The 12,822-nt window shown below is 42.4% G+C and overlaps 1 protein-coding gene across 5 annotated transcripts in view; it reads right to left on the bottom strand.

Annotated features, from left to right (window-relative positions):
- The window catches only part of LOC129699402 (collagen alpha-1(XII) chain-like), a 246,614-nt gene that overhangs the window by 225,935 nt on the left and 7,857 nt on the right, over positions 1-12,822 (bottom strand). For 3 of the 5 annotated variants that reach the window (XM_055639133.1, XM_055639131.1, XM_055639132.1), the window contains exons 2-3: positions 9,416-9,523; positions 3,095-3,211 (exon numbers count right to left, since the gene is read on the bottom strand). In XM_055639133.1, coding sequence (XP_055495108.1) covers positions 3,095-3,211; positions 9,416-9,488 — 190 coding nt within the window. In that variant the 5' untranslated portion in view covers positions 9,489-9,523. The remainder of the gene's footprint in view (positions 1-3,094; positions 3,212-9,415; positions 9,524-12,822) is intronic. The other 2 variants (XM_055639134.1, XM_055639135.1) reach the window with 1 other exon arrangement.

The following is a 12,822-nucleotide window of genomic DNA, read 5'->3' as shown; positions in this document are numbered from 1 at the left end:
AACAAGAAAATTAATAGTTTATTTGTTTCCAAAGGGAAGGACCAGCCATGGTTCTCATGACTCCTTGACACTTTCTGGAATATTTCCATTTGTGGATCGAGGATTACACAGAGAACTGACATTCTTAACACTTCAAATGGCTCCCATGATGGTACAGTTTGCTGATCTTCATTGTTAAAGATCAGGGTACACAAATGCCTTGCCTTCGAACCTTACATAGATGTTTATCATTGAGCCACCAAGACCACACATGAAGTTCATAATAAAATTAGGCTGACCTTAATAACAAAACCCAGTGTTCTGAGTTTGGATTTATCTACCAATGAGGCAACATAGCTAAGAGAAAAAAAAGCTTTTACAAACCACCAGCTCCACTGCGATCAAAAGGCTCTAACGAGCAGGTAAGAATGTTAAGTTGAAATGAAAGGGATTCTTGAGATTCATAATCATCTTAACAAGATTCAGGGCAATGTGTAGCCCATGGCCCCTGGAGCTTTTTTAACCGATCAAAGAGCAGCAGTAATAGTGCAAATTTGAAGAGAAATGGGAAATTTATGAGAAAAAAATGCAAACCAGTTCATTAAATAGGCTTCAGTTCCTGTGCAAAGGAAAATCCTTTTCTTAATTGAATCCATATTTTATCATTGGTGTACCATTAACAATATCATTGTTTTGACCTGTTTCCACAACTTGCAAACAAAACCTTCTGTTATTTCATTAAAAGTATATATTTTTATAGAGCTATAAGCTTTAAATACTGTCCAAAGGCATTAAAATCAGGGAATCCTGGAATGTACCAGTTGAACTCTTTGTCACAGTGGGGATTGTTTTTATATCAGATCTATTCATTAAGATGTGGCTCTCATCTGGGTTTACCATGCATAAGTACATTGAGGTGAGGGAACTCAGGGAGGTTAATAGTTATCAAGAAGGAACTGCAGATGCTGGAAAATCGAAGGTACACAAAAAAACTGGAGAAACTCAGTGGGGGCAGCAGCATCTATGTAGCGAAGGAAATGGGCAACGTTTCGGGCCGAAACCCTTCTTCAGACTGGTCAATAGTTAATAGTTATGTCTTGAATAGAATTAATTCATGTTACAGAGGAGGAGGTGCTGGAGGTCATAAAATATATTCAAGTAGATAAATGGTCAAGTGTATCCTATAATATTGTGGGAAGTTAGGGAAGAAATGGCAGAAATATTTGGATCATTGGTAGACATGAATGAGGGGCTAGAAGACTGGAATGGATAATGTGGGAAGATTACAATGAAAACCCTGGGAACTACAAACCAGTGAGTCTCACATCAGTGGTGGGTAAATTATTGGAGGTGACTCTGAGAAACAGGATTTACCAGCATTTCGAAAGGCTAGGGCTGATGCAATGTGCATGTCTTGTCTCAAGAATTTGATTGAGTTTTTTAAAGAGGTGACCAAGAAGGTTGATGAGAACAGAGTGGTAGACAATGCCCACGTGAACTTTAGTAAGGCTGTTGAAAAGAAACTGCACAGTGGGCTGGTCTGCAATGTTAGATCACATGTAAACCAGGCAAGCTGGCCGATGTGATACAAAATTGGTTTGAAAGTAGGGATCGGAGAATAGTGGTAGAGGGTTGTTTTTCAGACTGAATACCTGTAACGTGGTGTACCACAGGGATAGATGCTGGATCCACTGTTGTTCATTATTTATATTATTGATTAGTGAGTAATAGTGAAGGTAGTATGACTAGTAAGTTTGCACATAACACTAAAATTGCTGGTATAGTTGTCAATGAAGACAGCATGATCTGCAATCATAACAAGATCTTGCTCAACTGTGCTAATGGGCTGAGGAATGGCAGGTGGAGTTTAATTCAGATGAAAGTGAGGTGCGGCAATTTGCTAGGAAAAAAACCAAGACTGGACGATAGCAAGAAGGTAATGACACAGTTAGACAGATAGTAAAGAAGGTGTTTGGCATGTTTGCCTTCACTGATCAGTGTTTTGAGTACAGAAGTTGGCACATCAGGTTACATATGCACAAGATATTGGTAAGGCCACATTTGAAATAGTGTGTACAGTTCTGGACACTGTTATAGGAGGATGTCATTAAACTAGAAAAGATGCAAAATTGATTTACGAGGATGATTTACTGTTCTAGTAGGTTTGACACCGAGGTTTTGAGTATATGAAGAAAACTGGTAGTGGTAGAGGCATGTACAATCATGACATTTAAAGGATGTTTGGACACATATGTGAATAGGGAAGGTTTGGAGGGACATGAGCAATCAAAACCACATTGGAGTCTTGGTTTGTCAACTTGTGCAGCACAGACAAGTCAAGCCAAAGGGGCCTTGTTCTATGCTTAACTATTTGACTGTCAGTAATGATGTTCAGCTCTGCTGTCTCCACTTTACTGGGTTTGCCTCAACTTACAATCTAATTGACCTTTGGAAATATCTGTCATCAGTCAATGTGACCATGAAGCAGTTGACTATGGTAAAATCTTAACTTGTTCACCATGGCCTTTAGGGAAACAAACCTCCCAGTATACATTTCACACCTTCTTCTCCATGGCCATTGGTGGAAGATAGTGCAGAATGTTTACAAAAGTGGGAAAGATAAAAGATCAGCTGCGATCCAAATGAATGGAGAGGCACCGGGAGGCTTCATCTTGGTTCCATTTCTTCCTTCCCTCTGTTATCAGATGCATTGCATATTGTTATTTAACACAAGAAGTTCTTATATTCTGGATAAACTATTCACCAGTGCATGGAATCAGATTCAAGATTAAATCACCTTAAGTATTCTTAAACTCTGTGTGTATTAGCCGCCAGTGCATGGAAGCAGATTCAAGAGCAACTTTCCTTGAATCTGCTTCAGGTTCAGGGTACATTTGCAATGTGGCCAATGATTTGGGTAGATTTTATCAAGAGACTGATCTGATTCTGATTCTGTCATCCTGGGACATTTTGATAGTCTTAAGCTTTTTCTTTGGGAGGGAGATAAGGGGCAGGCGGTTTTTGTAATCTTAAATCTTTCATTACAAGTCACGAAGTTATATACGTGCCACTTGTCCCCTGGTGTCTGAGGTGTCCGCAGGCGGGTCGTACTCACCAGTTGCAGATGTTAATGTCAATTTGTAGCCTCCAATTCTGTTTGGCGAACGCCTCCATGCCATTTGAACTTTACTTTCAGATAAAATTTTAAACCTGAGTTGTGAAGGAGGCTCCACTGCGGAGAGAAAAGGTAGCAAAACAAAAGGACAGGGCGTCAGTCTCGGTCTGGACTCACGCTTTGCAAATAAAGTAAATATTTTGTATAAAATCTGTTCACAGTGCAATAGTTAAAAGCAGAGTGTGTCGAATGACAGCTAAGCGTTTGAAGACCCACATAAAATCTTTGCATAAATTTGCTTTCAACAATAGGCATTTCGAGCTTTGATGTCTATTGTTGGCAAGTAAGGACAACTATAAAACACGTGTCAGAAGCTGACGGGAACACAGATAAATAATGACAAGTAATAAGAGCACATGGCCAACACAAACATCGGGCGTTCTGCCGCAAGGGCAGTGTACAGCGGAAAACAAAACAAAAGATCAAACACGATAAACAACAAATCAGATACGAGTACAACGGGTAAACAGATAGTGTTCAAATGGGCAAACATCTCACAGTGAACTCAAGTTCTGATTATTGCATGCTGATTCTACTCAATACAAAGCTGGTCAAATTACTGCCCATAAAAACAAGACTCACGCTGAATGTTACACGTCGCCGTGTCAATTCGGGGTGGGAGGGTTGGGGAGGGAACTTGCAATATAAACCGGTCAGAGCTGCTGGAAGGGTCAAAAATTTTGGAGAAAAGTAATTGACTTAAAAATAATCAAGGACTCATAAAACTTTTTTTTTAGCTTCGATGGAACTCGCTACAATAGTTCAATCAGCGGTGATCCGCAGATTATATATAATGCATTATCACGCTTTATGCCTGGCTTCACGCTGAAACGATGAAACGATGATTTTTTTTGTAAGATCAGACGAAAAAGAAATACAAGATTTAACCCATTAAATGAACAAAAATGTAATGATTGGTGAACCAATCAATGGAAATTGACCTCAAGCGCCGGCGAGACCTGACAAACGCTACTTAAAGATCCGGACAGGGCCATGTGATCATCTGATAATTTGCGATAGCTTCTGTATTGAAATAAATCACGATAATGATTTTGTTAATCTGTACACCAGGTCACACTGGCGATCTTCAAAACACGCACTGGTGTTTACGAAGGACCCCAGCTGGAGTTGATGTAACAGTCACTACATCTTAACAGGCAAGCTTATTATCAAATTCCACAGGCAGAGACAATGCAAGACGTTCACGGGACCTTCACAGAGAAACGGAAGTGTTACTAGCAGTTGTGCTTCTGTATAATAACCAGAATCCACCTGTATTTCACGTGTACTTGATCCTACATTGGTTTAACCCAAGAGACACAATAGAGTGTTGATGCTGGATTCTTGAGGGGAAAAACACGAAACAAGCTGGCACACGGGTAGCTTCTGGGTGTCAATTGGTTTTATAATGTGGATGAAAGGAAATTATTTGCCCCATGCAAGGTGGACCGGGTGATTTTCAAGAGAGGGTCAAGTCAAGTGTCATATTGTCATATGTCCGAGATAGAACAATGACATTCGTACTTACTTTGAAATTAGGGGGCGGTGTCTGAATACGGTTGGGCGGTTGGGAACATTCCATTTTTGGAGACCGGAAACCCATGAGGATTTCAAAGCTATTTGTTGTAGATGAGCGTATTACGCGTAGAAGTCATATGGTGGCTAGAACTCTTCTTATTCTCTGTTTTTAATCCGACCAATGTTACTCCCAGCAGGAAACAATTTGCTCGTTGTGTATTACGTCTACTGTGTATGTGAATTGGGGAAGTTGATGGGAATGTGGGGAGAATAAAATGCGGTTGGTGTATAATCCATGTTTGATGGTGGGCTTTTGAATGGAAATGATGAATGTCTTTAGCCAGAGGGCGGTGAATCTGTGGTCTTCATTGTGGAGGCCATATAATTTGGGTTTTTTTTTAATGCGGAGATTGACAAGTTTTTGATTAGTGAATGTGCCAAAGGTTACAGTGAGAAGGCAGGAGAATGGGGTTGAGGGGGAAAAACAGATCAGCCATTGCAGAGCAGATTCTTTGGGCCGAATGGCTTAATTCCGTTCCTACGCCTTATGGTTTTATGGGCCGAATCGTCTATTTCTATGGCGGGTTGTGGTGTAACGGCTCGATTTCTCGTCAGACAGCTTCGATTAGACTTGCCCACAGTATTCTGCAGTTTTCCACCCACGTCCCTCCGAATCACTCGCAAAATACAGGAAGCCTTTTACATACAGGAGCACTGTAACAAACTGTACAGAAATAAAACATTCTGACACAAATGGTAATATATATATATATATATATACTTTGATTAGAGATCGGTCACAGTAATTAGTGTCTCACATGTTCATGCAGATCGAAACTGAGTTGGAGCAACCCGAGTTTCCACCCTCACACAACGAAAGCTTAAACACAAAAGACTTTATTCACATATTTTATAATGATATTCCAATTCTTTCATTGTGCGCATGCAGGATGTGGCTGTCCCTTTTCAAATGTGCTTCACTTGACTGGATCGATTAGCTCAGGAGGACGTGCATCAGTTTAGTTCCGTCTGACTAATGTTATTTTTTAATTCTTGAATCTACTTTAAACTGCAAAAGAAATGAAGCTTAATAATTAATTGAGGTGGATTGTTTCCTTCTGTATACATGCAACCTGAAAACGCAAGGTGCATTAAACATGCCAACGCTTGTGCTAAATCTGGAAGTCTCATCGCAATACTTGTTATAACCTCATGCACACGTTGGAGTATAATCTGAGGTTATGGGAATGTCACTTGCAAATTTATTCTTGTGTTAGTGTCCGGAACTGAGGAAAGCAGAATACCATTGTAAAATATTCTTCTTGTTTCCAAGATCAGGACAAATTTAATGCAAAGTCATACACATTGAACAAATGTTCACTTTATTTTTAATTAGCAATTTTTTTTTGGTTTAGTTAAATATCGTTAGGTGGAAATAAAAGGATTATTACCAACCTGGGTTTGTGTATTAAATTGGGGAAAATGAGTCGCAGAGGGAGCAGAGTCAGTTAGTGCATCCAAACTTTCACCGACTCTTGTCCATGTGCCCACCCTGAGGGGTGGTGAGGGAGAGTTGGCTGTCCTCCCACAGGCCAGTGTCAATCCTGCCGAACTCCACTCGAAATTCCCGGCGATGGAGCGGTGGGAATGAGTCTGTGTCCCCACAGCGATGGAAAATCCGACGACAGTTTGGAGCTGGTGACAACCTTATGGAGCGGTCAGCATCCTCTGACCACACACACACACACACACACACACAAAACCATGATGCGGTAAAGTAAAAAAAACCTAAAATTGGGGCAACTCGACCAGCCTGTAGCCATCTGAAGATCCGTGGATCTTTTGCTGTTTAACGAATTACCCCAAATACGGATTTTCCACTGCAGAAAACGATATATAAATTGACTTGATATTCAGACGCAAGGATGTGGAGATGCTGGTTTAAAACCCAACAAAGTGCTGGAATAATTCAGCGGATCAGGCAGCATCTCTGGAGGACATCGATCGGCGAGGTTTCGAGATGCTGTCTGACCTGTTGAATTACTGGAACACTGTGGTATTTTTTGCCACCGCATAAATTGGAGGAAAGAGATGAAGGTACCTCTGCCGTCCACTCAATGCGATCACTCTTAACACATTGGTACATTCACATTGAGCTTATTCATTGCTCCTCGCAGTGAAAGTTCAGAATGTTCTGCCGCGGTTTATCCGGGCAAAGGTTTGTCGAATTCGTACGATTTTCACACTTACGCAGAGCCAAGTTCCGTTTTTAAATTGAAGTTGGCAGCCAGTTCTGGCATGATCGATCTGTGTTTGCAGGCTGTCACTTGTGCATTTATATTTTATGTATAATATGTTGCAATGGAATGTATTATTTTAAGATTCGGCTCCCACCTCCCCATCCCACCTTTCCACAACTCAGACACATTTATTGAAAGGGAACAGTTTCAGCCTGCAGGTCAACTGTGGTGTCATTCTCTCATACGCGTGGTCGCGATTCCACGAAGGGGAGTGCGAGCCCGAGGCGCAGGAGTCTTCACAAGTCCGGAAGGTGCACTGTTGAAAAAGGTTTGGATCTAGACACGGCTTTCATTGCATTGCAAGGCGAATCATATCGCACAATAGTTATACACAGCCAGTGAACGTCGCACCTTGCAAGAATTGAAATAATAATCCTATTCTGTGGCTTCTCTCTTACTGAAAATGAAAGCCTGTTCCATAAAATACGACACGAATCTGCAGTCCCTGTTCACAGTCAGTGCTTTTACAGCACTCTTCAAACATTGTCCAAATATTGTGAAAAAGGAGTACAGTATAATCCAAATCTTGCTGCTTTCCCTCTAGCACTCGTGGGGAAGTTAATGCCATTACCTCTGTCTCGAGGGGATTATTTGTGCGTTTATTTATTTACGTTATTCACTCCTTCATTTGGGGGTGTAAAAGGGTAAATAATGAGTGTCTCCTCACTTGCGGCAAGGTCTGTAAGTAGAGGACGCAGATTGAAAACAATTGGCAAGACGTTGCGATCTTGCCTATCCTGTTTGAGGGGAGATTTCAAAAGAGAATTGGGATACATATAATGGAAAATTTGAAAGGAATCGCTTGAAGAGTTGGCATGCCCATTATTTGTATGCTGTAAGATCCTTTGACATTTATTTATATAAATTTCATATTTTCTTACGTTAAAGAAAAAGACAATTCACCTGGAAAGTCATGGCTACTCTCAGAGATAATCCAGAAAGTTCATTCTCCGAGGTATTTCTACTCTCTTTCAGAGGCCCTTCGGGTATGTCCACTCTCCTGCCGTTTGCACAAGATGTTCGTTATTTAAACGTTTTTCATTGCATATAAACTATTAAATCTACGGGGTAATCCTATTAACCAATTATTTGTACGATTTTCCTTTCTTTTTTTTATCAAACCCTTTCCGTTATATAGGAACCACTAAAACCACGGGCTAGTTGCATTAACAAACGAGGATAGTTTGGAGACGTGGTTCGTCGGGATGTTGCCCAGGGTCCGGCGTTGAGGAGAGGCTGGATAGGCTGGGTTTGTTTTCGTGAGTGGAGAAGACCGGGTAGGGGGTGCACATTGTAAGGGAAATAGAAAGTGCACTTTCGGGACAGGACAGTCCAGTTTACGGAGAACAAAACGTTCGAGTTGATCCGTTTGTTTTGTCACCAAGTTGAGATTTACCCAGTCGGCCGTCTGCTCTTCAATTCAACGAATCTCAGACTCGCCAACAATCTGCGCTTCACATCTGCAAATCCGAACCAACTGTCGGATTTGGTTTGAAAATCGTTTTAATTTCGTTTGCAATTTTTTTTTAAATCACCGATTGTGTCAAAGGACTAGATAACTAAAGGGTCGTTTACCTGAAATATCAACTCAGTTTCTTTTTCCACATATGCTGTCTGACCCATCGACTACTTCTTTAATGATCTGTCTTTATTTGACGCAGTGCTGAATCCCACACATTGTGGTTGGAATCAGGACTTATGTTATCCAAAGATACACACAAAAAGCTAGAGTAACTCAGCGGGACAGGCAGCATCTCCGGAGAAAAAGAATGGGTGACGTTTCGGGTCGAGAGTATGTTATCCATATATTCCAATGTCATTTAACATTATTTATGTCTATGGACAGCTGTGCAAAACTCCCCCCCCCCCCCCCCCCCCCCCCCCCCCCCCCCCCCCACCCATCAGATATCATTTTTCCTCAGTTTAAACAAGGGGCAGCCAGAATGCTGCCTGGTCCTATAGAATCTGCATGGTAGGTGGAAAGAAAATAGTGCAATTAAAAAAACATCACTTGAACATAATTCTGAGCCAGCCGCTGAACGATTGAGGTGAATATTCCACCTTCTCAAAGCTCTTTGCTGACGAACCAAATGACACCGATGGTATCGACGAATGGATCGCTGTTGTTATTCCAGGGTTTACGTATCCTTTTAGGAATAATTATTATCGCCATCAAATCGCATCCGATAACAGAAGATTAAGCAATGCAATGAAATGATTCCGTTATTAAAACACGCGTTCCTTGTACCTATGGAATGAAAAGTTACGTTTGAGGGTTTTTTTTTCATTTGCTGTCGCTCCTGCGGAGTATTTTCCGGTATCAGATGGCGCTAAAATCGTTAGTTATAAGGCGGGATGGTTCGGCCAAGGGCATGGACTTGCCAACAGTCTCAGCCCTTGTGCCACCCCCGTCGGGAGTGAAGGGGTGTGGAAGAGACATTACCTTGAGCTTCTACCGAGGCGGCAAATAGAGCTGCGAGGACAGCAGCAATCGCTAGGCTAAGCCTGCTCTTCATCTTCGCTCGATGCACTCACAGGATCATGAATGTATCTGGAAAGAGAAGATGCATCTCATCAGCGCACAGAAAACCTGGTCAAGGAACTGCCCCAGGAGTGGCAACCCAGCCCGTGGAGGCTTCTCACTCTCACTCACTCACTCACACACACATACAATGTAGAACACATACTTACACGATACAGAACGCACCCATAATAGAAAACATAGACATAATTAAAAAACACACACATAACATATATATACCATACAAAACAAACACATACAATACGCAACATACATATACACGCAATCGGATACACTCACACATACACACATGTATATACGCCCAAATACACAAACACATGCCTATATTGTTGTCAAAACTGGAAAGGGTACAGAGAAGATTTACAAGGATGTCCCCAGGGATGGAGGGTCTGACCTATAGGGAGAGGTTGAATAGGCTAGGACTCTATTCCTTGGGGCCAGGAGAATGATGGGTGATCTTATTGAGGTGTATAAAATCATGAGGAATAGATCGGGTAGTATTTTGTCCAGTGCATGTGGATTGAGGACCAGGGGACACGTCACACACAGGGTGGGGGGTGTATGAAACAGACTGCCAGAGGAGGTAGTTGAGGTGGGGACTATCCCAACATTTAAGACGCAGTTAGACAGGTACATGGATAGGACAAGTATGGAGGGATATGGACCAAATCCGGGCAGGTGGGACTAGTGCAGTTGGGACATGTCGGCCGGTATGGGCAAGATGGGCCGAAGGGCCTGTTTCCACCTTGTATCACCCAATGACTGTAAGACTATGTACACATTTAGAGACACATAAACACTATGCAAACACACACTAACCACACGTATGCACTTTATAACCGCACACAAATGTAAACGTTCATACCTGTATGCAACCCCATACTCTCATGTTCTCATACCGATACATATGCATAATACCACACGTGTATATGCGCCCACTCACAGATATGATCTATATAGATACAGGCACATACTTACACAGGCACAGGTACACATGCATAAACAAGTACACAGACACACTTTCTCAAAACAAACAGGAATATAATTATCCACATGTACCAGGCAGACCCAGTTGAACAGCCACCCACATGTTAGTTTCATAGCAGTAAGTAACCATTACAAATTTCAACCCCAGATACCGCCATGGGCATGCCATCGACCTGAAACGTTGGCAATGTTTTTTCCATCGCTGATTCTCCCTGACCTGCTGAAGATTCTTTATTTTAAACACCGAAGCACAAGCCTACGTAAAGAATAGTTCGACTGAGCAATAAACTATTCAGATTACTTAAAGCCCCAAAACAGTGCAGACCGAGTGACGTGATCAAAGTGCCGAGTTTTATCCAGGTCCGTTTCTGTAAACGAATTCCCAAAAGACTCGGCATTAGATCCCCTAGAGGTTTGGGCACATGCCCAGTTCCCGCTGCCTTTCGCTCTCATACGCTCTGCTATAAAATATCTGTGATTATAGAACTTCAGCCTCAGCAGACTCGCTCACTCAAACACCCCCCGGAGACTGATGTAAAAGGAACGGTGTAAACATAATGGGGAAGGTAGTCACCTCCTTATTTCATGGGAGACACAAGAGACTTTAGGCCGTTGTTCCAACACGTTACAGAGGGAGCCCCCGCACCGTCAGAAGCGCTAACCTTTTGGTATACCTTTAACCCAAGAATACCCTGCCTTCTCGGGTGGATGTAAAGGATCTTGCGCTCCGTTTGAAGAAGACTTCGCTCAATCATTCGGGACAACAATCCACCCACAGGCAGTGCTACCAAAATAGGTTAGCTGGATTGTCATTGTCTTTCTGTGCCAGAGGGCTTTCTGTCGACAAACTTGCCGCCCTGCCCATATCATAAGTGTGAGGAGTCTCAGAGTAGTCCAGTTGGCACTTACATGTGAACTGCGGGTTGCCAGCTCTCTTGGCTTGTGCCCAAGTCGCCAAGAATCCAGAAACATTCTCCTTGGCGTGGTTGCAAGCCAATTGGGAAAAGTAATTAGAACATAAAGACGTTCATTTTTAGCTTCGTGTTGAAATGTTGTGCGGCTATTTGACTGACTGGAATGGTTGGAACAGGAGCTCCTAAAATCAAGTCTCGCAGAACGTTTCCCATTGGAATTTGGGATGTGGTGGCCAGTGACAACAGAAGAGAAGACCACGTTTGATTCGTGTCCAGGAAACCCCAGGCATGTCCAACTGCACATTGATAAACAATCTGCGTTGCGACACTCATGCACTCATTGACTGGAGCCCAGTGGGAACACTTCCGGACTTTATTCCCCACAGTGTTGCAGGGAACAAGGGGAGAAGGTAACATTGCCAGGGGAAAGTCATGGAGGAACAGACCGAGACAGATGGAACAACGCTATGGATGGGGATTGGAGACAGTTAAAATTAAAGTTCTTGATGCCCAGCAGGAGCCAGTTGTGTATAAACTAACAACTTTGTTTCCCACATTGTAACAGTGACCGCATGTTCGGCTATACAGCGTGTTGGGACACCAAGATTGTTTGCGACAATGCAGAAATTTACAACTTCCTTTATTCGTTATTGTCGAGTACGTTGAGGGGGGGGGGGGGGGGGGGGGGAGTTGGGGGGTTTATCATTCTGAGTCCAACAAAGAGTGTTGTAGAGAAAGAAAGTGAACTTGTTGACATTAATGGGGAGGAAGATTGCACGAGACCCCCAATTGAGGTAGTGATCTGAGGAACCCAGGGAATAAGACGTGCAGGAGGGGGGCTCGCTTAACTTTGGGATGCGAGGAAATTTATTTTCCTGTGATGGTGAATCCATGCTGTATATTCGAGAACTTCTTAAGAAAGCCTGTATGATATAGAGCTTCCGAAACATTTTATGCAACATCAGACTGGTGTAACCCATAAATAACACTGTTTAAATTGCTGTTGGATTCTTTTCGACCAACTGGAAATAATTCTGCCTGATTGGACGTTTAGGCAGAACACAGTCCAACTTTTAGCTCACCTGGGAACAGTCAGAGTGGAGTCATATGTTTGCACTGAAAGGTAAGAGGGGAGGCTCCAAAGGATTTATTTTTCTTCGCCTGGTTGCCATCTTTTGACAGAAATTGGAAAATGCAATCTTCCCTTTGAAGATTAACATTAGCAACATTCCCATCCCTTCTATGGTCACACACGCGCGCGCACACACACGCACACTTGCATGCACATGGGACACACTGATATACTCCACATATTCTCACATACGAACCCATGCCATCAAACAAACATTTAGTAACACTGGCAGCGCACATTTGATTTGATTAGATTCCTTTATTGATTCTATACAC

This window comes from Leucoraja erinacea, chromosome 8 (genome assembly GCF_028641065.1).
Source record: "Leucoraja erinacea ecotype New England chromosome 8, Leri_hhj_1, whole genome shotgun sequence".
Taxonomy (NCBI): Eukaryota; Metazoa; Chordata; class Chondrichthyes; order Rajiformes; family Rajidae; genus Leucoraja; species Leucoraja erinaceus.
Note: the sequence above shows the minus strand (reverse complement) of the source record. Positions and strands in the feature narration are given on the sequence as shown.